We start from the raw sequence: 24863 nt of genomic DNA on the forward strand, positions 1-24863 counted from the left end.
TATCAAGTTATCGGTTTAACATTTCGCTAAAAATACCAAGAAAAAAACCTGTCTACTTAACAAAGAATATTATTTGGTTAGTATCAAGAAATCTACAGAAGTTTGAAGTTGAATTTACAAACAGATTACCTTTCCTCCAGATTGTTTTTTAGCACTTTCATATAACTCATCGATATGTGAAGTAAATGACATAAAATCTGGAATGACAAACTTCCTCCTGAAAGCTTGAGTAAGCAACACAATATTACTTTGTACACACCTGCAAAAAATTAAAAAGGTTATTAGTATTTTGACACAGTACTGTCAAAAAGCATACTTAAGTAGCAATTACATGCTATTTAAATAAGGACTGTCAGTCCCTTGAAGTTATATGCTTACAAGAAGAGGTCTTTATTAGAAAGTCTTTTTAATTTTCTGCTTTGTAAGTTTTATTTTACTGTAAATAATTTTTTAAAAATTATTGTTTCATTGCATTAGTTTTTATGTCTTTTTACTTAAAGCTCTTCTTTAAAGTTTCAACTGTGAGGCTGTACTTCAGGGTACTACCAATTGCCTTCAAGTAGCATCTAAGTTTGCAAAAGGGACCTATGCCACGCATTTCTTAGGATCAAGACGTGTGAAGGTCATCTAACTCAGCCCTTGTCCAAAGTGATAATTTCAAAGTTAATTGGACTTCTGAGGTTCAGGATTGGTTTCTCTCACTTCCAACTGGTTTCACCATGAACTGAGCAAGAACGCTACCAACAGACCAAACTGGAATGAGTTTCCAGTCTAATAAGAACAAAACCCTGTGGAAGTACTTGATAACATCTTCTAAGCTAAGCAAAAATTAGCAGTGAGCAGTACTGCAAGCCTCTAGCTCCACTTAAGGAATGTTTGCTGCCTTAACCCAGAACACAGTTACATTATCATTCACACCTTCTGAACATCGGCCCATCTGGTACATTTAAAAAACTGATGAGGTTTAAAAAGGAAAGGACTTATCTAGGAGAAACAGAACAAGGGAAGCATCAAAACACAAGCTGAGACATGCTGCTGAGTGGTGTATCTGTGGGTGGGGGTGAGCAGGAGTAGGGGTGGGAATTGGGAGCCATTATCACTTCAGTTGAAATATGACTTTGCCCTATCCCAGTACAAGGAAGAAAAAGGGAGGTTTAACAAATAGTTTCTTTAACATGTTCATACCATGCTTTCTGGCAGTGTTGACAAAAGCAGAAACATACTGTTAATACAGACAAGTGGAAAGTTAAGAACATCTAGGCCCATACTACAAAGGGGAACATATCCTTCCAATGAAGGCTTACTCAAAAAAGTAAAAAATTAATTTTTAGGGAAATATTTTCACTTGGAATAGATACTTCCAATAATTCTATTATTAAAAGTCATTATCAATTCAAAATGAAAATGCATGAAGACCAGTGCACAGACAGAATTATCTTCCCTTTGAATCTCCCTTTTTTTAAACTTTCAGTTTGAACTCCTTTGTACTTAGGACACTATAACTGACAGCCATTTCAAATGCTGGTAGGCATTACTCTCCAAGAGTGAAAGAGAAACAGTAGAGAAAAGTTTCTGTTGTACACACTGGCATTTTAAGAATTGCTCTGTCTGTAATACTCTTCTTTGTTAGTCTATGTTAAAATTGCAGTTGAGTTGGTTTTGTTGCAATTTGTCATGCTTATCCACTCCTTTGTTACATATCTTGCAAAAAATCCTGTTTGCTTTTGTACCCAGCAGCCTCCAATTACAGTTACCCACTCCAGGTGTATCAACCCCTTTTCAAAAGTAATTAATAACAGTTATGGTAGCTATGTGTGCAGGAGGAGTAACAACATAGCACCAGGTTTAACAGCATAACATAGCACTTCTACATTGTCTGTACCACCTGGAAAGCATTAAGCACTCTTTGCAAGAAAAAAAAATGTAAGTTATCTGAAGTTCACCTAAACCTATCAGAACAACTCAATACAAAGTGTGGAAAACAATAAGAAGGCAGTACGCACTGAAATACAGTCCTCTGACATCATGTTTCTGAAACAGTAGGGGCATTTAAAGACTTACCAATTTACACCAAGTGTAGGATGCTCACTTCAATAATTCGATCATTTTAAGATAGAGATTTAAACTCACTGCAGAAATATCTATGCTGGTTAAGGATATTACCTATTTCTGCAAGAAGTTTTTGTTCCCAAACTTCCACCAAGATCAGTGTCTGGGTTTTTATCCTGATACTCCTTAACCCAGGCAAATCCTATGAATTCACAGACTAAATTAAATACAGGGCTTCCATTTATCTAGATGGGTATTTGGAACATTTACTGCATGGACAAAATAACAGGGGTCTTTGTAAGTTCCAATTAGCAGGGCAGTAATATTTTCAGTCAACAGAGGACACTAGCCTTGACAGCCTCTAATATTCCATAACTGACACCTCCTCCCCATGGGAGCTTCTAACTGGTTTATGTTTCCAGGTAACCCTTCAGAGATGAATGGTCTCAGGCTCAGGAGAAATGGAGTAGTAGGAAAAGATCACAGGGAGGAATTTAAGTAAATATATCGATAAATAAAAATCTTTCTACAGCCAAATTTTACAAACAACTTAGTCCCTATCTCCCACATACTTTAGTAGTGTTCAAGATAGGTACACTATAAACTTCCCACCTCAAATTCTTTCGTTCTCCAAACTTTATAATCTCACCCTAAAAAATTCTGTCTCGCCAAATCCCAACTCAAGCATTTCTTTCCCCCTTTGAAAAACATGTATTTTCAAACTATAAACTTCCCTGATACATTTGGGTTGGCAAGATTAGGTTTTAATTCTTATGACCTATAATAACTTCCAGTGACTTGTATAACCTGAAAGTAACAGTTTGGGGGTTTTTTTGGAAAGTGAATCTTTGGTCCCTAGCATAAAGTTAGGATCACCTTGTTTCGTCATACAGCTTGTTACAGTAATCCATTATTCTTCAAGTTCTGGCTTGAATTGCCAATCATTGCTTCCCTACACAAAGTAGATACCTGCTGAAAACACAGTGTGAAGTCCCACCCATTCTGCAGAACTGTTCAGCTATCTATACAGCTGAATAGACACCCTTTTTCCTGTTTAAAAAGCTACAGTATAAGCATTACAGAAAGGAATGTGAAACTTCATTTCCAACTAGCATGACTAGGTCTGTAGAAGTGTTCACTATATTTAGACATTTTAGAAAAAAAAGGTTACATTATTTTGACAAATGAGGTATTAATACTATAACATATCCTCTACATCTTCTGTTAAAAGCTTTCTAATTGCTCAAATAGGATGAAAACATTAATACCTTGCTTACACATATCTAAAATTAGTTTTCCTCAGGATTTGCTACCTAGATTGAAAGCATGGCACAGCCACTCGGCAGCAAACAGATAACCCTGTTTGAGATCCAGCAACAGATTGTCAGGTTTATGCTTAGAACATAACATACCCAGATTGCTGCTTCCTCCCTGCAGATCAGAGATGTGGCTAGCAAAATCACAGTTCTAGGTCAATAAAGCAGGACAGACAGCACTTTGTGACAAAGGCTATGTCTACAGAGCCAGTTAAGTTATTATGAAAAAGAATTGGGTTTAAACATCAGAGTTGTAACTGTTAGTCAGTAGCTATCATTTCATTCAAGTGCATACCATTTGCCAAATAACTCAGTTGTGATTGCCTCATGCCTTTCCTCCCTACTCCCTCCCACCCCTCCCTTGACCAAAATATTGTTAGTGAAGAAATAGGGCTTTTTGCAAGTCTTCTATTTTTCTGTTAGGAACAAGCTATGAGTTAAAGAAAAAGTTAAGAGGGGTAGGAGGATTTCTTACAAAGATTATTAGAAATTTTTCTACAAATTAACTACAATGTCATAGAAACAGATCTAAAAAACAGGGTATGTCAAAACATGGACACTTCATAAGGAAGATTAGCATGTACAATCTTCCATATTTGTTAAATTGTCTAAGTTGCATCTAACAATAGTTAGACAGCACTACTACTACTACTTTATTAAGTAGCACCATAGCCAGGGTACCAAAAAAGGAAAAAAAATTCACATTGCAAGCTAACTAGCATGCTGCCCTGCCTTCAGTAAGCAGGCTGTTCTCAGCGAGGTAACATTCATGCCCCAAAGACCACCTTGTTATGTTATATAGATGCAACATGAACTGATAATTCAGGAAATTTGTCAAGCACTCTCTCTGAAATGTGCACCAGTGAAGCTTTCAATTCAAGAAGCTCTGGAGATGAAATGTTAAAGCCCCCAGTTGTTCTGCCTGTAACAAGCAGATTTTTTCCAAATTTTTATTTAAGTGGGGAGCACTGTAAAGCCAAAAATCATTAAAATAAAGCAATTTTAGTCAAATTGGAGCCTAATGTTTAGGACCACTAAAAAGCTGTTGAAACTTCGTTACGGAGACAGACAGTACAGACACATGAACTAACATATTTTTGCAGGTAATTTCTACGGGACTTGATTGATTTAGTTAAGAGAATGCTATCACTTAATTCCACATCACTTATCCTTGATGCTTTATTTGATCTAGCAACTTTGGATTCAAATTCAACAGGACAACTACACCACTGACTGTTACATTTAGGAAACTGAAGCTTCAAAGTCCTGAGGTAAGTACAGCTGAGGAGATGTATTATTATATTTCACACCGTAAACACTTGGAGAAGAAAAAAAATACAGGATCCTTGTATGAGTCTCTAAACAGCAAATGCAGTGTGCCTAGCAGGAACAGATAACTGAAGGCTGGGGATCTTTAATTTATAAAAAAGGTTAACACCTGCTGCTACAAATGACAATCTGCCATGTGAAAAGAGATTCACCTCTTTACCCTCTGTATAGTCTTTATGTTCAAGACTTCCTACACAAGAAGCAACCACATACGTTTTCTACAAATTATGATAGTAAGAACCACTCCCTTAACACAAAGAATCAAAATCCTAGAGATGTGACACAGAATATAGGCTAATCTTGCTAATTATCAATCACTTGCCCTTTCTTTAATATAGGGCCCTTGCCTTAAACATGATTCATAGTTTACTATTACAAATAAACATTCTAGTATAAATGTAATGCACAACAGCAAAAGCATTTCCTTTCCAATCCAACCATACACCCAGGAAGGTTTCTGACACTGTAATAATTTAGAGTTTTTACTGTGCTGACAAATAACCAGAACCAGTGAAGACCTGGTCTTAAATACAGGAATGAAGTTAGACCATGTTGTACCTTTAAGAAGTATCCCACATTCAGTTAAGGAGTTGACTGGTTTGTTATTTTGTCACACACAGAGATACTCATTTTTCACTCAATGTACTTCCAAAAATGTATTAAAAAATATGTAACATATGTTTTATATTTACATAAACTACTGTAAATATATAAGCATATAGTGTTTACAACATATTTTATACACTTATATGTATATAATATATGCAATTTATATGTAAACACATCTTTTTTATACACATATATATTCTAAATTGTAACTGAGAGGAGATAGTACTACACAGCATTAGTTCATAAAATGCTACAGACCAACAAAAATGTACCAATTTTGACAAAAGTATACTCTTCATGAAAGAAGCAAATTTTAGATATTATGTCATTTATCATGTAAATGGAATAAAAATATAGGCTCAAGAATAGTCTACAAATTTAATTTCAAGATTTAAGAGCCTCTAAACTTCCAATCTCTTGGCACACAAAAACTGTAAGTAGGGGAGCAAAGGAGCGTGCTTGGAATGAACTGAGGACAACCTGAACAGTGCTTATATTGTTCAGCTAAGTGACCACAGACTTTTCTCAAAAAAAAGCATGACTCAAATATGGCACATAAATCTTTTCCAAAACAGACTGAAGCAGTGTCTACAGTCCTAACTGCTCTCATCTCTATATATCTTGAAATTTAACTTCACCGTATTTTTCATATACTCACTTTCAGAATCAACTACATACATACTCTGAACATCTCACTACACAGAAGCAGCATCCTGAACTTCGAATTAAAAACTGATGACGCAGTGAGAGAGGTTTTATGTACTCATACCAAACACTCCATGCTGCATCAATTAATTTATTTGGCATCTGACCAAGAGTTGCAGTATGGGGTCAGATACACATGCAAACAACACTGATACATTAAACTCTTGGGGAGATCACACAATTTGCCTTCTGCATGAAACTAGAGAACAAACACATATGAAAACAGCATCAGTAGGAGTGTGTGTCTGACTCCCTTTCTAATTACACGTTGATTTATATACGTTAAGTCTCTCTAAGACAGCAGTCAGTAACACACAGACAACATTCATTCAGAATTATACAGTTACATTATTGACAGAAAGTTTACTTTTTAAAAAGATCTTTGTCCAGCATAACACCATCTGAAGTTGTTTGAAGGGTCAGTCTTAACATATCCATGCACTCTTTCAATCGGGGATCAGATGTACGTAATCCTGTAGATTTGAGTGCCTATTACAATAAAACAATAATTACTAAAATGAAAACATATGCTATTACAATCAAGTTCTCTACTGCTCAGTCTCATTTATCAAGGTAAGACAGATCCACCACTGTGTTGTCAACACAGAGACATTTTGACACCTTACTGATCCTTTCACCATTTCCTTTTGCATCTTATGTCAAAGGATTAATGTCATATGAAATCCACGCTGGTCCAATTACATTTTACTCAAGTGCAGATATTACCCAGCCCTGCCACAGACACAGATGCTTTCAAGCATACTCTTTTGCACAGCAAAGAAGTGAATAAAAATACTAGTACACTCATTCTCTTACTTAATTACAGACATGGGGAGGGGGGGGTGAAGTTACATTCCTTGCTGCAGCTAACCATGTATAACAGAAATTCTTTGCTTTGTACTCTTGCATTTAGAATGTTAAAAAAACCTTGTAGTCATTAGCTTTCATACAGCACTCTAGAAAGGTAAACTTACAGTTATGAATTTATGAACTGGTATTTTCTCTTGTCCTTCTGCAATAGTATAGAAAAGTAGATCTTCTAAGCTAGGAAGGAGACCTTGCTTCACTTTACTGGAAAAAAAGAACAAAACACACATGCATAATTAGTGCATATTTGTATTTATACGCATTTTTGCATTATTCACAAGAAAACACACTCTTGTGAGACCCCACCTGGAGTACTGTGTCCAGCTCTGGGGGTTCCAACACAAGAAAGACATGGACCTGCTCGAGCGGGTCCAGAGGAGGCCACGAAGATGATCAGGGGGCTGGAGCACCTCCCCTGTGAGGACAGGCTGAGAGAGTTGGGGGTGTTCAGCCCAAAGAAGAGAAGGCTCCAGGGAGACCTTATAGCGGCCTTCCAGTGCTAAAAGGGGCTACAGGAAAGATGGGGAGGGACTCTGCATCAGGGAGTGTAGGGATAGGATGAGGGGTAATGGCTTTAAAGTAGCAGAGGCTAGATTTACATTAGATCTAAGGAAGAAGTTCTTCACTGTGAGGTTGGTGAGACACTGGCACAGGTTGCCCAGAGAAGCTGTGGCTGCCCCCTCCCTGGCAGTGTTCAAGGCCAGGTTGGACGGGGCTTTGAGCAACCTGGTCTAGTGGAAGGTGTCCCTGCCCATGGCAGGGGGGTGGGAACTAGATGATCTTTAAGGTCGCTTCCGACCCTAACCAGTCTATGATTCTATGATTTTCACTGCCAATATAACTGCTGCTACTAACTTCAAAGAACACTTATATCAGTGAACAGAGCTTAATTCAGCTTTAAGTAGGAAAAAATTCATGAAAGTAGCATATATATACTTTACAATAGCAAACATTCTTAACTGCAACACAGTCATGTTTTTGCTGACATACATTTATTGCTAAGATTACATTTAGAATTTGGAGCAGATTCATCACGTTTCCCTCTTCTTGATGTTACAGAGGACAGGCATGTTACTTGCACAGAGGATAAAGTATTTATAAGACTCAAAGACCCACATGCCTCATAATAAAGCTGTAAGAGCAGATTGACCCAATGGTTCCACAGGCAAGAAAAAGATATGATGAATGTGTATTATTTTCTTCAAAACAGTCCTGTTTTTAGGAACTCCTAGGAGCCCTAAAGCCCTTGGTCTTCTAGAAGCTTATGTAAGTCACATCAGTTACAGTGAAAGCAAGCAAAGCCATCTGCAGCGTAACACAGTAACCAGAACCAGCCCCGGCTCCAGAAGCAGTAACTCTCATTGTGGATACTTAGCCAAGTTAATGTGCAGCACAGATACATCTTTAATGGTCACTATGTTTATAATGTAACTACACTGGCTCTCCAAGTGTTCCATGTGTTAACTATTTTGCTCTGAGATACGCTTCCTGTATGCCTGCATTTTTTTTTGTAACTTACATCTCCATTTTAAGTGAAATGTGAAGGAAACCTACCAGATTAAGCATCAACTCCTTCCAAGAGAGAAAGCTGCACTACTGGCAGCTTTCCCTCAAGGCCTTTGAAAGTTCTCTATAGGTTTAACCTCAGAGTTTCACCTTTCCTTGATATTCCAAAGCACCCTGCAGCAGGCAGGAGCACAAGTCTGTACTCGGTTCCTTACGCTTCCCCTGCAGGTACGGCAGCGTTGCATCCAGTCGGAATGTACAAACTCCTAGGGGCAGCGATAGCAAAGGGCTTCCCATCAACTCTTTTAGCCCCCTCCAGTGCTTAGGTGTGTTTCTAGACAAAGTCAGTTTAGAGAAGGCCAGATGTTTGACAAGCAAGAACAAACAACCAAAACAAACCAGTTCTCTAGTAAATGTAAATGTAAACTAACTAAAATGCAGAGTATGCAGTCTTACATTATTTTAGCCATCAATTTTAAAGCTCAATCTTATAATCTAATAATATCACCAATACTGTTACTGCACTGTAATATAGAAAAGTTATTGCCTGAAACTAGAATGCTCAGTGACAATTTATCTATTTTTACACATGTATGCATGTGTGTAAAAAAAGCAGGTCTAAATTCTAGTCATGAAACTTTTCACAAGATTAGTAACTCTTTGAATATCAGTACTCAGGGGTATAACTACAAAAATAACACACTACAACTAAGCACAGACCCTAGGTAGGCCAATGCAATTTTACAAACTGACGTTTAATCCTCCTTCCTCTCCCAATACTAGCTTATTCTAGCTCAACAACAGGTCTGATTTATGATTATTTTTAATAAAAATCTGATTATACCCAAATACCCTTTTAAATTTAAGACGACCTCTAGATTGGACTTGCCTCCCTCCTGTCCTCATAACTCGCAGTGAAAACCAGTAGTAAAAATCTCACTTCTCGTTTTCCAATTTATTTAAAACACTGTACTTACATACTAAGAACAGAAGACAGCTTTGTAAGCCAACAGAACTTTCCTTGTCTTCCAGTCTGGATTTTTTTTTTTTTAAACGATGCTGGCTGACTAATGCACAGACAGGCTGGCAATTCAACAGAAAAACGCTTGCAACTACCTCAAGCAAATTACTGAACACCCTTTTTCTTAAAGAAAATTCAAATCTTCCACACAGCACATTGCACTTTCGATCTTTTGAGAACAGTATGACCAGTCAAGCCAACAGAACCAAAACTACTAACATATCAATTAAAGCTTCATCCTGTATCGCATCCTAACTCTGCAGCTACGTAGTTTTTTAAAGCTAAGTTACACAGTGTATACCCCTACGTTTTGCCCATTTACAGAGCATTTAACTAAGCTCCCCAAACCGTTGAGATTTCATGTTTTAAGGAATGTCCAGTACTGGACTGCTCAAGGTCTGACAGAGAAAACTCCTGTGTTCCACTTTGACAAAACAAACTGGCAAACACACTGAGAAATTTTAACTCACAACCTATTTAATTACAAGTTTCTGAGCTATTACTCAAAATTTTACAGCTGTTCCAAATGTGGAATTTCTATCTGGAAGCGTGAAGAAAAAAACGTCAGACATTTGACCAAGATTTTTATCTGCCTAAGATTTTAATCTATCAAAGAGATGTGCACCTTTTGAAGCATAAATTCTCTCTTGACATAGTTTCCATATCTTTCACATCTGCTGCTGTTCAATATTGGGTCAGTCAGCTAATTTAACAATGGATCTGCACTGACTGCCAAAGCAAAGAGGATGGCATTCAATATATTTACAGAAAATTGCTCTTTGTCAAATAGTCCATCTTTTGATAAAGTTTATCTGCTAAATAGAGGTGGAAAGGCTTGCTCTGCAGTTTATCAGGTCAGCAATGTCAGTAACTAATGTTTGCTTAACCTAAAAGCTATGTTTTAGCACCACGAGCACACTTAGCAAGATAGTGTTGTTCAGCACATGTTGTAAAGAGCTGTTTTTCAAGTCAGGGAACTTGCAATTTCCACAGCTGAATTAAAGTGGAAATTCCAGTTTACTCCATTTCATGAACAATGACTTTTGATACTTATTTCCCTTCTTTAAAAAAAAAAATAAATTAAGCGTCAGACTATTAAACAACTAGACTTCTTCAGTGGTACTCTAACCTATGGACTAGAATACTGGTGGATGCTCCACACTGTGCTTTAATTACAAAGGAAAAAAGGCAAGAATTCCAAGTACAAGGATCTTGTGGTCCATATCGTTCCTTCCTTCAGCTCTTCCTCGTGCATCAGTACGATGCTTACACCAGATTCCACAGAGGATTTCATTTTAACAAAAGCTGAATTATAATTTCTACAATATAAAAGAGATTTTTCAAATACAGTGAAACATTCCTACTTTGTACTTCAAGATGTAATTGCCAAAATGCAGGATTTATAGAACAACAAAAGATACAGAGATATGATACTGCTAATAACAGTTTCAGGCTCATTATTAGCCATAAGACACCAGTCAAAAATCTGAGGTCACAACTGTCACAAACAGCAGTCCCTCAGGGGTCCATGCTGGGACCAGTACTATTTAATGTCTTCATCAAAGACATAGTGAGATTCAGTGCACCCCCAGCAAGTTTGTCAATGACACCAAGCTGCATTGGTGTGGTTGACATGCTGGAGGGAAGGGATGTGCCATCCAGAGGGACCTGGACAGGCTGGAGAGGTGGGACCGGGAAAACCTCATGGAGTTCAACAAGGCCAAGTGCAAGGTCCTGCACATGGTCAGGGCAATCCCTGGTATCAGTACAGGCTGAGGGACGAAGGGATTGAGAGCAGCCCTGAGGAGACAGAAGGACTTGGGGGTACTGGTGGATGGAAAGCTGGACATGAGCCGGCAACATGCGCTTGCTTGCAGCCCAGAAAGCCAACTGTGTCCTGGGCTACACCAAGACTGTGGCCAGCAGGTCGAGGGAGGGGATTCTCTCCCTCTACTCTGCTCTCATGAGACCTCACCTGCAGTGCTGTGTCCAGCTCTGGGGGCACTAACACAAGAAGGACCTGGACCTGCTCGAGCGGGTCCAGAGGAGGCCACGAAGATGGTCAGGGGACTGGAGCACCTCTCCTGTGAGGACAGGCTGAGAGAGCTGGGGGTGTTCAGCCTGGAGAAGGCTCCAGGGAGACCTTATAGCGGCCTTTTAGTACTTAAAGGAGGCTACAGGAAAGATGGGGAGAGACTCTATCAGGGAGTGTAGGGATAGGATGAGAGGTAACAGTTTTAAACTGACAGAGGGCAGATTTAGATTAACTATAAGGATGAGATTTTTTTTACAATGAGGGTGGTAAAACACTAGAACAGGTTGCCCAGAGAGGTGGTAAATGCCCCATCCCTGGAAACATTCAAGGTCAGTTGGATGGGGCTTTGAGCAACCTGATCTAGTGGAAGGTGTCCCTACCCATGGCAAGGAGGGCTGGACTAGATTACCTTTAAAGGTCCCTTCCAACCCAAACTACTCTATGATTCTATGAAAGCTGCAAGGGCTGCAACCCACAGCTGGTAGCAACTCTACCTAAAACAGGCATCTTGGAGATCAGTTATCTGTAATATGGTGACAACTTCAACTAAGAGCTATAAAGACCTGTCAAGTCACTAACTACTTTCTGTCCACTTGCAGTTAGACACTGATCCCATCAACAGTCGTGGGTAACCATTTACCTGAGAACTTACGAAGATTCAGACAAAACTATGTATTTATAAACTTAGACCAGACATGTTATAGTAGATGTCAAAGTGTTTATGGTGAAAACAAGAACTGTTGCTTCAAAACCTCAGCCTCTAGGGAAGTTATGAAAGGTCTAAGGAAAGCACACTTCTAACAGTTTCTTGCATCTGCAAGTATTAGATGCACACTCCAACAGGAGTGACAGCGAGATGAACCGCTGACTGGTTACTATACAGTTATTTCTCTGGAAATCTGGCCTGGGTACAAAAGCAAAATTAATTTTAAAAGGTACCTCCAGAATTCATCCCTGTCCTTAAAAAAGAGTGCTACCACTCCCTTGTCATTAAGAAAAAAAAAAATTAATAAAACATTTCCATTAACCATTTTGTTATATTCCATACACTAGTACCCATCATTACTGCAATTTAGCCATACTGTAAAAATCAAGGTTGCTCAGGTTTTGCTCCTCCCTCTCACCATAATCAAGGCCCTTGTAATTTAGAAATAGCATATACTAAGATAAACTATGTCTGATCCCGCTACTGTCCAGTGCAAGATGTAAGAATAATGCACACAAAGTGAACAATGCACAGTTACACTGGAAGTAGAACACTATTAAATATTATACAAGCTTATAGTTTTGGATTGTACTAGGTTATTGTGTTTTAATTATTTAGGCATGAACATAGATATGATTGCATTTCAATCCATAGCCTTCATTAATCAAAATTACCAGTCTATGACCACTTTCAGTTTAAGCTCAAATATTTTTCCTTTCCAAAATATATTAAGTTTCAGGTGGAGTGAAGGCTGGATAGCAGGGATAAGGGGGTGGTGGAAGATGTTTAGGAAAAAATGCACAAGGGGATCTGGTTATGCAATGGGATACTAGTTATTTCATCAGCCACAGACCTTGTAATTTATTCCCTCTATAAGGAATTAAACTGTTCTAAATTTCTGCAGTCTTTGCACAAAACATTTTAGGCTTTCACTTGCAACTCCTACTCTCTATACACAAGGACGGTCAGGCAAGCTAACAAGCAAGAAAACCTTAGTGCTGTCTTTTGACACCACAGGTTATTTCAGTATCCTAGAACCATGACCTTACAACCAAACAGAAAAACTAATCCCCCAAAACAAACCAAAAAAAAAAAAAGCGTAAAAAGGACTATTGTCTTCCCAGTTGGGTCCACAAACCATCCGCCAAACACAACTCAAACATTATACGCTGCTGGATGGCAAAGTGCTGGAATCAGCAGAACACACAGACAGCACTGGCTTAGCCCAGTTGTCAATTTAGTCCAGAAACCTGTCTTTTTAAGAATTTCACTTTTCTTCTGAACCATGCATTCTGGCTTCATATAGCAGCGACTTCCACATGCAATGTACCATTCACCAATGCTTAAGGAAGATTTTCATAATTCTGCATTAAGAAAAATAAGAATTAAAGTATCCAGCAGCCTTGCTAATGTGCCTCCAGGAATTCCTGCACAGCCTGAACTGAAAAGAAACTGTTTCCAGCTTTTTCCTTGTTCGTAACTATATGCTGTATCTTTTATGTAACTGTTCCTTGTTCATTTTGCAGTAAAGCTCAATGAACAAGCATCTGACTTTCAAACACATCCTTTTGTCAAAAGCCAAAAATGGTTAAAAGTGTATAATTGGTTTGTGACTACACAGGTTTACCAGACATACTAGAAATTATAGGATTTCCCTAACTGATGCTGGCTGTAGGAAGCTGTTATAAAAGCTCAGTTTAAGAAAATGTTACCTCTTTAATAAATCACCGTCTCGGCATCCTCAAATAACCCTCACATTTGGCATACTGTTTTTTCCTAAGTTTTTTATGGTACTGTCTGTATTTCTCATTGAAAAGGGAAGTACAACCTTTATAAACCTCACCTACTCGAGCCACAGCGGAATAATTTTTTTGTTCCAAAACATTATGTACAGAGCTAACTCAAACCAAAAGGCTTGAGCAAAGGTGAGCAGCTAACACGTTTGGTGGGAGAAAGGGGAGAAGAACAAGAAGGAGTACAAGTTCATGCTAAAAAAAAAACCCAAAACCACAACTCAAAAGCAGAACTATTAACAAGCTAAGGGCTGAAGCCTTCCTGACTGGCCTGGTGGAATCTTTTCCAGACTTCCTCTTAGCATTAGGCTAACAGAGACTTTGGTCAGTGTTAAAACAAGGTACTTCTTTCTTGGCCTTATTTCCTCTGTCTTTTGCTTTTTTGTAAGCACAGCAAAGCCTGGGAAAGCAGCTTGGGTTTAGATTTTAATTATGCCAACCCATAAGCGGTGCAAAGAAGACACACGGGCTGCCTACAGGAAAGCCAAGGGACGTGTTCCGAACACACACAAAAGATGGGTCTTCATGGGGCTTGCAGTTAAGCTGTCAAACTTCTTGTAGAAGCCTACCAGAGATACTAAGTGTACCTGGGTTCAAACAAGCAGTGGGCAGTCAGATGGGGGGGTGGGAAATGAACAAGACTTTTTCAAGACCTGCATAATGCTGAGGACAAACAGAGCAGAGTGAGATGGTTCAAGGAGAACCATCAATCCATTCACCTCAGTGTTCTACTCTGTCCCTGGTATCCGCTAACAGTCATTACCAGGGACACAAACTGGGGCTGATACACCTGTCCCTGACCAATTTTTTTAAGAATATTTCAGGTTCTAAGTGAAGGAATATTAACTTAATATTTTGACTTCACAAGCATATGCAGTCTTACCATTCTATTACCTGCATGCACTTTTGTCACGTAGGGACAAACCAGGACCCCTTGGCCCAGGGACATGTTCTGCAGCACTTACGGATGTTTGTACACACCACTACCGGACTGTAATGTCTATCCTTAACTGCACTAGGTGTGGACCTGGAGAAGATAGCGATGCAAAACTTCCAAGGCAGAACTACACACCACGTAGATTGCCTTTAATAATTAATGTAAGATGACACAGCTTGCACTTCTCTTGGAAAATATTTTATGCAAGTAGTGGCGCTAGAAAAAACACGCTAATGCACGCTGTCTCCCGTGAGCCAAAACACAGTCCCCCCTACACGCGGCCACCCCCAAGGCCGGTGGAAGCTCAAGGCGTGGGCAGGACCCCACGCAGCGGGAAGGGCGGCCCCGCGAGGCACACGCGCTCCCCACGCCACGCGTCTGCGCTTCCTCCACCACCCCCCGCGCCGAGCCCGCCCTTCACGGCCCGGGGGACCCGACCGGCCCCACTGGGCAGCACCACGGCACGGGGCGGGGGTCCCCGGCACCCACCCGGAGGAAGGCGGCAGCCAGGCCCACACCGCCCCGCCCCGCCCACAGCGCACAGGCGCGGCGCGGCCGGCCCTGCCGCCGCCGCAGACCCCAGCCCGCCGCGGTGGGGCCTCGGGAGCCCCCGGGGGAGGCGATGCCTGCGCCGAGCACCGGCCCGGCCCTCGCACCTGCCGGGGAAGCGGCCCGGCGGCCCCCGCGCCGCGCCCGGCCCGGCCCCCTTCCGCGGGCACCACGCGTGCGAGGGGGAAGGCGGCGCTCACATGGCGCCTCCGCATCCCCCGCCGCCCGGCCCGGCCCGGCCCCGCCACCCACCCCCCGCACTCACTTCTCCCCCCCGCCGCCGCCTCCGGCCAGCTCCTTGCCGCCGCCGTGGTTATTGTTGTGGCCGCTGTCGGCGGGGGGCTCGCCGGGGGGCGGCGGCGCCGGCGCCCCCTTCCCCGGCTCCTCCAAGGCTCCCTCCGACCGAGTGCACAAACCCCGCGCCGAAGGCGGCGGCGGCCCCGGGCCGCGGCGGGAGGCGGGCGGGCTCACGCCGAAGGCGGCCAGCGGTGGCGGGAGGCGCCTGGGACCGGCACCGGGGACCGGGCCGCCGCCCCCAGCCGCCCCCGGCGGGCCGAGCAGCAGCAGCTCCCGCAGCAGCGCGGAGCGCCACAGCCGCATCATGCTGCGCCACTTCCCTCCGCCGAGTGCCCCAGCGCGGCGGCCTGCGGCGCCGCTCGCGCCCCGCCGCGCCCGCCCCCCCGCTCTCCCGATTGGCAGCGGCCGCGTAACTGTCAGGCACGCGGCGTGCTCACTGGCCGGCAGGGACGCCACTCCGGCCCGGGACACGCCCCCCGGCGCGGGACGAGCCGCCCGCGGGCCGCTGGGCTCTGGGCGCGCGAGCCTGGCGGCGCGGCGGGGGGAGCCGGCGGGGCCCGCAAGGCCGGGGGGGGGGGCCGGTACCGGCGGCGGCGGGGCCGGGGCGGGCCCGCCGCAGGGCCGGGCGGCGGCGCGCTGAGGGGAGCGGCGGGGCGGCGCCGCGTAGCGGGTCGGGGCCGCCGCCCGCACCGAGGTCACCCCGCCCTTCCCGCCGCCTCCATTTTCTGTCGGCCCCAACTCCCGAGGCGAGGGGGGGAAGTTTGAGGGGAGGGCCCGGGCCGTGCCCTCAGCGGCGGCGGTGAAGGGGCGTGGGGCGAGGCCGGTACCTGCGGGGCGGCAGGAGGCACCGGGCGCGCCCGGAGGTCCCCGCGGGCCCCGGGGCGGTGTTGAAGCGCTCCCGGTGGCGCTTCCCTCCCTCTGCGACGTATGAGGGGGTTAGAAACGGGTCGGGCTTCGGCGGTGTCAGGTTTAGGTTGCCATGGATACAAGCGATTTGTTAAAATTTTATGGCTTTAACTACCAAGTGCACTGCCTTTACCGGGCCAGGGGCGCGGGTGGTCAGGGATGCGGGCTGGATGCCCCCACCTGGGAGCCGTCGGGGCGGCACGGCCCGCCAGGAGCAGGAGGAAAGGGCTCGGGAAACAGCAACGCCTTAGAAATGGCCTTGGTCAGAGAAGTAGTTCCCAAACTCTTTGGGCCAAATGCTTCGGATAACGCGCAGATCTACTAATGGGTTTCCACGCATTTGCAATAAAAATGTAATCATGTAGCTCGTTGCCAAACCTTCCAGTGGAGACCAAAGTGTACAGCTGAAAAAGAAAGTAGTAAGCCACCTGGACACCTAGATGAATTGGGCACAGCTGTTCATGTCATCAGAGGTTTAATCAAGAGTGTGAGTATTTTGCTACTGCTCATCTACAGGTCTCAGTTCAGGAACCACCGACCCACAGTAATGTAATGCCAAAGGCCAAAGTGGGAAGAGTAGCAGAAAATAACTGTAGGGCTTGAGCACAGGGTATAAATGTCACTCCTTACATATACTTAAGCTGCTGTCACAGCATCCCGACCTGCTGCTTGCCAGTAGACAGTATCTTGGAAGTCACAGATTTTGCAGTTACCTGGTAAAACTCTATGCTCACATAACCAGTTGCTAAATTTGTCCTAGTTGAGTAAAAATCTGTATTAGTAAATTGTACCCATTATGGGTAACAGTAGAAGGGGAGATCTGTTGTCATCCTATTTCATCAGTAATGCCAACATGGGAACCAGTATTTAAATTGCCACTAGATTTCTCACTTCAGGAATCATAATTTTCTTAGCAAAAATGTAAATACTTCTGGAGTTCTGAGTCTGTTAGCGCTAAATTTCATTGTGAACAATTTCTCTATGCATTAAAGTTTATTTCTTTTGGTATTTTTATTATGTTTGGGGGAGGTGGGAGTAGAAGTTGTAGTTCTGAGTTAAAATGAGCTTGCCACACACTTTGTTGGAAATGTTTTACTCTGAAGGTACTGATATTTTATTTTCCACCACCCCCTAGATTGAAAATTTCAGCTGTCTAAGCATAGTAAATTGCTCTTAAAGAACAATGTAAAACAGAGGGGGTTTTGTTACCCTTTTTCCATGTGCTCTGAGTCTGAGATAATCACTACAAATAGATGTTCAGAATAGCCTTTGCTTATACTTACACTGCAGCACAAATGCCCACAGGAGTTCCCTATGCTAATAAATTGTCACAACAGCCATGAGAGTTTTTGGAAGCAGATTTAAAGATAGCTGATAATCTATGCCTATAAAATGAGCCTCAGCGCACCAATGGTTTTCCTTCCCACTGAACAAGGAAACTCGAAATATCAGTGTGGGATGTGTAATCCTGTGCTGCAGTTACTTCACATACAAAAATGCAAAGTACCTACAGTTCTCACATACTTATTACGTTACCTATTACATTTCCTGGAACTAATTCTGGATTTCCATTTGCTAAGTCTTTCTGGCAAGCCAATAACTGCCTCTTTTATCCTGCCACCCAATAATAATAATTCTTATTTTTAAAATTCCGTTATGTAAAATGCTGTAAAGATAGAAATCTCTCAAGCACCTTTTCCATTCTTTCTACAGGGGCTGCTGCTGTAAGACCAGAGACAGCAAGTGCTCTTCCAGTATGTGCATTTGGTCACTAATTGAACACACAGTTCTGCAGACACTTACAAGATTCCCCGCTGATTTTTCGTGCCAGGGTGATATTTTTGGTGTGACAGCTGTACTCTTTCACAAGCCAGCTGTTTAGCAATGACCTGGTTCAAAAACTTGTCTTAATTCATCTCTTATACTGTAGGGGGGGAAGAAGAGGAAGAATGCAAAATGTAGTGATCTGGTTCTTTCCTTTTAGTGCTCTGGTTTCTGTTCAGAACTTTGCAAATAAGTTGGGGGGGGGGGGGGGGAAGAGTCCTACATTAACAAAAATACTTGCCTTTTATAACAGTATGCCATGTTACACATTCTTGACCCTACATGAACTCTCATTTTACTCATTTCCTTTTTTTTTTTTTTTTACTTTGTATGCTATTACTTTCTTCCTTTAACCTGTCAGTATCCTTCACATCAGTAATCTCCCAAAGCGAGTATTCTTCAGTAAAGCTTTCCTTAAAACTCACTTCAAGAAATTATCCTCAACTTCTCTCCCTAGAATTTCCCAGTGTGTGTTTTAGCTCCTCAGGGCAGAAAAGGCAAGTTGCTCTGTGTGTGGAACTACAAATACACAGCTCAGGAACAATGCAAAATGATAAATATAGTTTCAGATTCACAAAGTTCAAGGGCAATAATGACTCATTCTCTATTCTGAGAACTTTTGCTGCATATTTCAGGCCATCACTCCTTGCTCCTACTATGACTAAGCCTAAGTTTCACCCACTGATTCTTTCCTCTCCCCAAGGCGCAGGTATACTAGAGAGTCTTAATTTAAAGATGGAATTTTTTTTTTTTACTTTTAAATTAAGCCGTAGAAATGTAGTAAAGATAATGTCATAAATCCATCCATTTACTTGTGAAAACTGTTATACATTAAACCTCTTAAACTGACTCTGGTTTTTGTTTTGATCCAGATGTTTGCTGGGCTTTCCCATACCTTAGAGAAACCCCCTTTAGACTTCCCTCTTGAACACAGTGGTTTTACTCGTCTCTTTGGAAATAGAAGGCAGGCCATCTGCTCTGCCATTCTGTGTTTCACACAGTATCCCAAGAGAAACAGAAAATTACAAAAATGGTTTCCAACATAGTGCAAAGAAATTTGAAATTAAAATTCCCTTATAGCTTTTGAGTTGGTTACGCAACCGGCAGAAACCATAAGCCACTGATTCTCTTTTTAATTTCCACAACTACATGTACTTATGTGAGACAAAAATTAGAATAATTTAAGACAACATAGTTCTTCTGTAAAGAAAAAAAGTGAATCTTTTAAATAGGCATTATTTTTTGTTTCCCTCAAGCTGTATTGTACCAAAATATCCCTAGTATATGCCTCTAAAAATAATCCATATTTCAGAGGTTTTTCTTTCTAAAAGGGGCACAGTAGCATTAATCTTCTAGGAGAAAGGGCTCTGAAAAAGGAGGTGGAAAGGGGTCTTCCCAGTTCAAACACATACACTGATAACAGCTTTCAGGAAGATTAAATCCTCCCGTCAGATCGGCAGGGCAGATCTCAGATAAGCAGGAGAAATTAAGGATTATCTTGACTACGACATGAACTGTTTACTTTGCTATTTTAAATGGTTATGTTGGCTCCATTTCATTTGTTGCGAGGTAGTGCTTTCCAAAAGAGAACTGAGGACCAGACACTGCCATTTTGATTCAAATATTCCTACTGATTCTAGCAGCAGTTCTGAAAAATATTTTTTTTCTTTTGTGAGGCTAAATTGCACATTTGGGTAACATTTTGGTATCGATTCAAATGAAAGGTGCTTAGTCACAAGAAACATGCCCTGTTGGATTGTACAGAGGGTATGGAACAGCCTCCTCTGAGCATAGAAGCATAAGTAGTAAATAAAGTTACTGTTTAATCTTAAAAATCTGTTTAATCTTAAGTTTTAAATGTTTAGGTATAATAGCTATGAATTCTAATGAGGAGGAAAATATTCAAAGGAATAATTTACCTGGAAGGTAAATTGTCACGTGAGTGACCTCAAGTGACAAACAATAGCAAAAATTCAAGATCATCTTCCTCACATCAGTAAGACCATAGCTCATTTCTCATTGCTCTCATTCCAGGCAAATATGAGCAGGGAGGAATTAATCCAAAGGAAAGCAACAAAAATACTTGGAGGATTTCCTGAGACTGACATGAAGAGAGACTACAAGTGCCTGGGACATTCCTAGCATGATTAAGAGACAATATATGGTGTTTTCTAGTGTACATGACAGAGCAAGCAAATAATAGAAGTAGGTTTATTGAGATGATCTGCAAAGACTGGTGCATTTTTTCCCATTACTCTATTTGTTAACCCATTTCCTTTCACCTTATCCAGCGAGACAGAACCATTGTTCCTCATGAACGTTATCAGCTACAGCACTCTTCAGATGCAAAATTCTTTGGGCACCAGCACATTCACCTTCAGAAGCCAAGAGCTTACCTACCAGAGAAGTATCCTCTGCTGCATCCAGCACACTGCATGTTATTTGCACCGTAATAAACTTAAATCATAGAGTTACAAAAACCACACATTGCACCTGCAATCAGATTTAGTGCTTAATTCTGATGACACCTGCCTAATTGCAGTCCAGGTCTTGATACTACAGGCCAGGGAGTGGGAGCAAACTTGGGTCTTCTGTTTGTGTTCCTGATCCCCAAGTATGAGCCTTGGCAACCTTGTGCTCACAAATAGAAACCAGTGGCAACATCATATGGCTGCTCCGTCGTATCCCAGGTGTCTACGCTGAGCGTGCATGGGAGACCCTGGGAGCAGAGGAACAGGCTGCTCAGGCGAGTCCATGCTCTCACATCTAGCTGCTTTTGAGAACGGACGTGTAAAATTTCTGCCTGCATTTAAGCAAAGGTCAGAGCGCTTGGGCTGACCACAAGCTGTCTGGGCACAAACAAAGCTATGCAGTGCTGGGTGATTCCTGGCTGACCGGTAACACCTGCATGTCCCACCCCCATCCCTGGAGCGATGGAGATGACAGTGTGCTGCAGCTACACCCTGTCCCAAGTTGGTCGCTTTCAGCTCAATCCCAGTGCCTTAGGAAAAGGCCCTTGAAGAGATACAATCTTTCAGGCAAAGACACAAGTGCATCTTGTTTAATGTTCCCGTATAGAAAAAAAACCTCTCACACACATCTGGTTTTGCCCTTTCACAAACAGAGGTTGAAATTACTTGTGGCTGTGTAGAAGCTTAAACCTACAAGGACACCTAGGCTTAGAGGCAGAGCTACCCATCCTGGAGGAAAACAAAACAAAACAAGGTAAAATCAATCAAGGAAAACAGTTTCCATTACAGTTTGATTGCCTGTCCCATCATAAGTGGCAATCTAAATAGTGAAAAAGTCTCCAACCTCCAGAAGGCTCCTCTGGAGTACACAGAAACCACTCTGGTGGAGTGCAGAGAATAACACTAGCACCAACAAAACCCCAGCACTTCTGGAATGTCAAAATGACCAGCAAAGCCACAAGTTTTTTCTGCCCTGATATTTTTGGCACCTTCTCATTTCCGTTACCACACTGAGGGAAGAGGAATGGACACTTCAGGTGATTTAGGGCTCAGCCTTCCTTTGCAACTGCCATGAGCTGCAAGTCTCCTTGCAAGTTGCAAGACTAAGTCTCCTGTTGACTTAAAAATAAACAGTCCCATAATCACTAATGCGAAAACATCCCATGTTTTTTAATTCTTGAAGAATATAACCTTGAAGGAAGATTTTTTTTTTTCCTATCTAATTCTCTCTTTATGAGCACTTTCTTAAGGAGGTGAGAGGAAGGAGGCAAGGAAGCATAGCAAAGCAGATACTCTTGGTACTAGTGGGCGAGCCAACATGTTGCTGGTGACGACGGACACGCTATCAGCAGCACTTCCAGTAGCACACAATGTACCATCACACTCCAAGGGTGTTTAATATTTAGACAAGGACTTTCGAACAGTTCCACAACAATAGGCCGGTGGGGACTGAAGACTTGCAAAACTGAATTCAAGGATTAAAAAAAAAAGGAGCAAAAGTTGTAAATTAGACAGAATTAAGCATGTATTTTTCTAATAACTAGTGCTTAAATGTGTGTATGTTCATCCTAACTTCCAAGAAGACAAACATTAAAAATTCTTGTAAGGTATTTTTAGTGCATTTGAAACATTTGTGAAAGTGCAAGATTTGTGTTTCTTTAGAGTTAACTGCTGTTAGAGATCATCTTCACATTATCTTTAACTGCTCCATAATGCTCCATCTTTTCAGACAGGGCTTGAAACAACTCTCATTGAAGTGAAGAGTTGATGGAAAAACACACAAGAACAGAATCTCTACTTTTTAAATAGTATTTTTAGCCCTCAGCATAGTTTCCATAGCAGTATTAGACCCAATTATGTGGGCTTCTGCCTTGACTGACTAGGTTGTGCTGTTGAATTTCAGGGCGTTTCTAACATTACATGATGTCTGGTAGCAAAGTCACTCGTTCCCACGCACATGCCGTGGCTTGTCACCCCCTCAGTTGTTCCAAGACAACTATTGAATTGGGTCACGCTGTAAACTGCGTGAGTGAAACAGCCTGGGTTAAAAATTGATGAGTGATAACTCTCCTCTTTCAGAAAGAGGAGTTTTACATAATAAATCTGTGAAACATGTCTTGAGGAGCTTTGAATTAGATGTGTCATAGGATGGCTCAAAGGAGAGCAGTAGCCAAGAAATTTTGATAATTTTGTTTCTCTCTGTATACTTGGCCTTGTATCACAGGAAAGGGATGTTGTCAGACAACAGACTTCACAGCCTTCCTGTCACAGGCAATTTTTAAACGATGACCGAGTGTTAGGGTATTTTGAATACTAAGATAAAGTTTCATCTGGTTGCTTGATCAACAAACAGACCTTCAGGCAATTAGATATCCTTATAATAAAGCATGAAGCCAAACCAGATGTCTGCCTGGATAATACAGTTATATTGATTTTAGGAGGAAGTATAAGCAGTTCTGGAATTACTAGAACATCCCTTATTCTGTCACATACTTGCACACAAGGTAACCTTGTAACACCCTACAGTAATCACCCAAGACATCATGGGCCTAATTTGAGAACAAATCTAATAGAGCCTACAAGTAGTCCATCTGATATGATTTTTTTTTTTGGCCTCCAGGCTCTTTGCTATACATACTGCATTAGACTAAACTCTCATTACACACTTGAGGATTGGCTCTGCTAAAACAGAGCCAGAACAACAGCGGCATAGCTGAGCAACAAAACCAGAACCAGGCTGTGTTAGGGAGGATATTTTGGGCTAAAAGGACTTTAAGAGAACAAATAAAAAATGAGCTCTGTCAAGTATTTTGGGCCAGAAGTCAGGCAGAACAGACACATGTAATTATTGATGTATCTATGGTTAGGAAAACATCACCCAGCCACCTTTCTATTTCCTCCCTAGGGAGGAAATGACTTACTGCATCTTGTCTGCAGCAGAATTACAAACTCTCAAGATAGGGCACGTGTCTTCCGATTAGTTGTGTTTAACCAAGAAGTTAATTTGGTTTATCTCTTGGATTTTCATTATGTGTATTCTGATGCAGTTCTTTTATTCAGTTCATCTCACCTTGTACATTTCTGCAAGTTTTTTCTCTGCATATCTAAGTTGTGTCTCTTTGTCTTTTGATTGATATACTTTAATAGAGAAAGCACGATCTAAAAAAGAGATAGTTTAACTAGTGACTCATTTTGTTCTGCTTTACCTATTAGTGACATTGTTTGATATGTCAACATATTTTATTAATATTAAAGGTGAAATTCAGAGTTGAAAAAGTATACTGCCTCTTTACAGCAGTATGATTGAAGAGAAAGGTAATAACTGCTCAGCGTGGCTTACTTAATCTGCCTTGGTGTAAAACCAAATAAATTCTACCCTTTGGAATAAAAAGTAATTCTTAAACTACCAGTAGTTGTTAATGATTACTAGAACTGGAAATAGTAAATCAAAATTTACATTCTAGTGAGTAATAATCTTCTACAGACATCCCGAATATAGAGATTATGCCCTTTATTTTAACAGCTAACAGGGAAAAGATTAATTTACATCTCAATACTAATTTGCATAACAAGAACCATTAACTTATGAAGTTAATGAATTGATACATCCACCAGCTCAGTCCAGTGACCCTGTACTTTGGGGAAAAGCAGAAGGATGTGTGTGCTGGGATGCTGCTGATAGTTTCCTGACAATTAGACCCAGTTCTGGGTGCCCAATGCACCCCAGCTGAATGGCGTTCAGCTCTACTCAGGATTACCATCGGCTTAGCGGTTGTTTGGAAAAAGAAAACCACAAGGAACGGTGCTCTTCCCACGTAGTAGTTCTGAAAAAAAGATTGCTAACATATTTTTTTCCATCCCCGAATAGATTGCACACAATTGGCTTCAATGCCCATCCTTTAAACATTACAGGGAGGAGAAAAGGAACAAATGCCTTTAACAG

At 41.7% G+C, this 24863-nt stretch overlaps 1 protein-coding gene across 3 annotated transcripts in view; it reads right to left on the reverse strand.

Moving 5' to 3' along the window:
• GLS (glutaminase) overlaps positions 1 to 16049 on the reverse strand; it is a 67861-nt gene extending 51812 nt beyond the window's left edge. For 2 of the 3 annotated variants that reach the window (XM_074829596.1, XM_074829597.1), the window contains exons 1-4: positions 15688 to 16049; positions 6983 to 7079; positions 6376 to 6497; positions 130 to 259 (exon numbers count right to left, since the gene is read on the reverse strand). In XM_074829596.1, the coding sequence (XP_074685697.1) occupies positions 130 to 259; positions 6376 to 6497; positions 6983 to 7079; positions 15688 to 16025 (687 nt within the window). In that variant the 5' untranslated portion in view covers positions 16026 to 16049. Of the gene's footprint in view, positions 1 to 129; positions 260 to 6375; positions 6498 to 6982; positions 7080 to 7181; positions 7425 to 15687 lie in introns of those variants that run through there. The other variant, XM_074829598.1, reaches the window with a different exon arrangement.
• Between the last annotated feature and the right edge of the window lie 8814 nt (positions 16050 to 24863).

Source organism: Strix aluco, chromosome 6, assembly GCF_031877795.1.
Source record: "Strix aluco isolate bStrAlu1 chromosome 6, bStrAlu1.hap1, whole genome shotgun sequence".
In the NCBI taxonomy this organism is placed as follows: domain Eukaryota; kingdom Metazoa; phylum Chordata; class Aves; order Strigiformes; family Strigidae; genus Strix; species Strix aluco.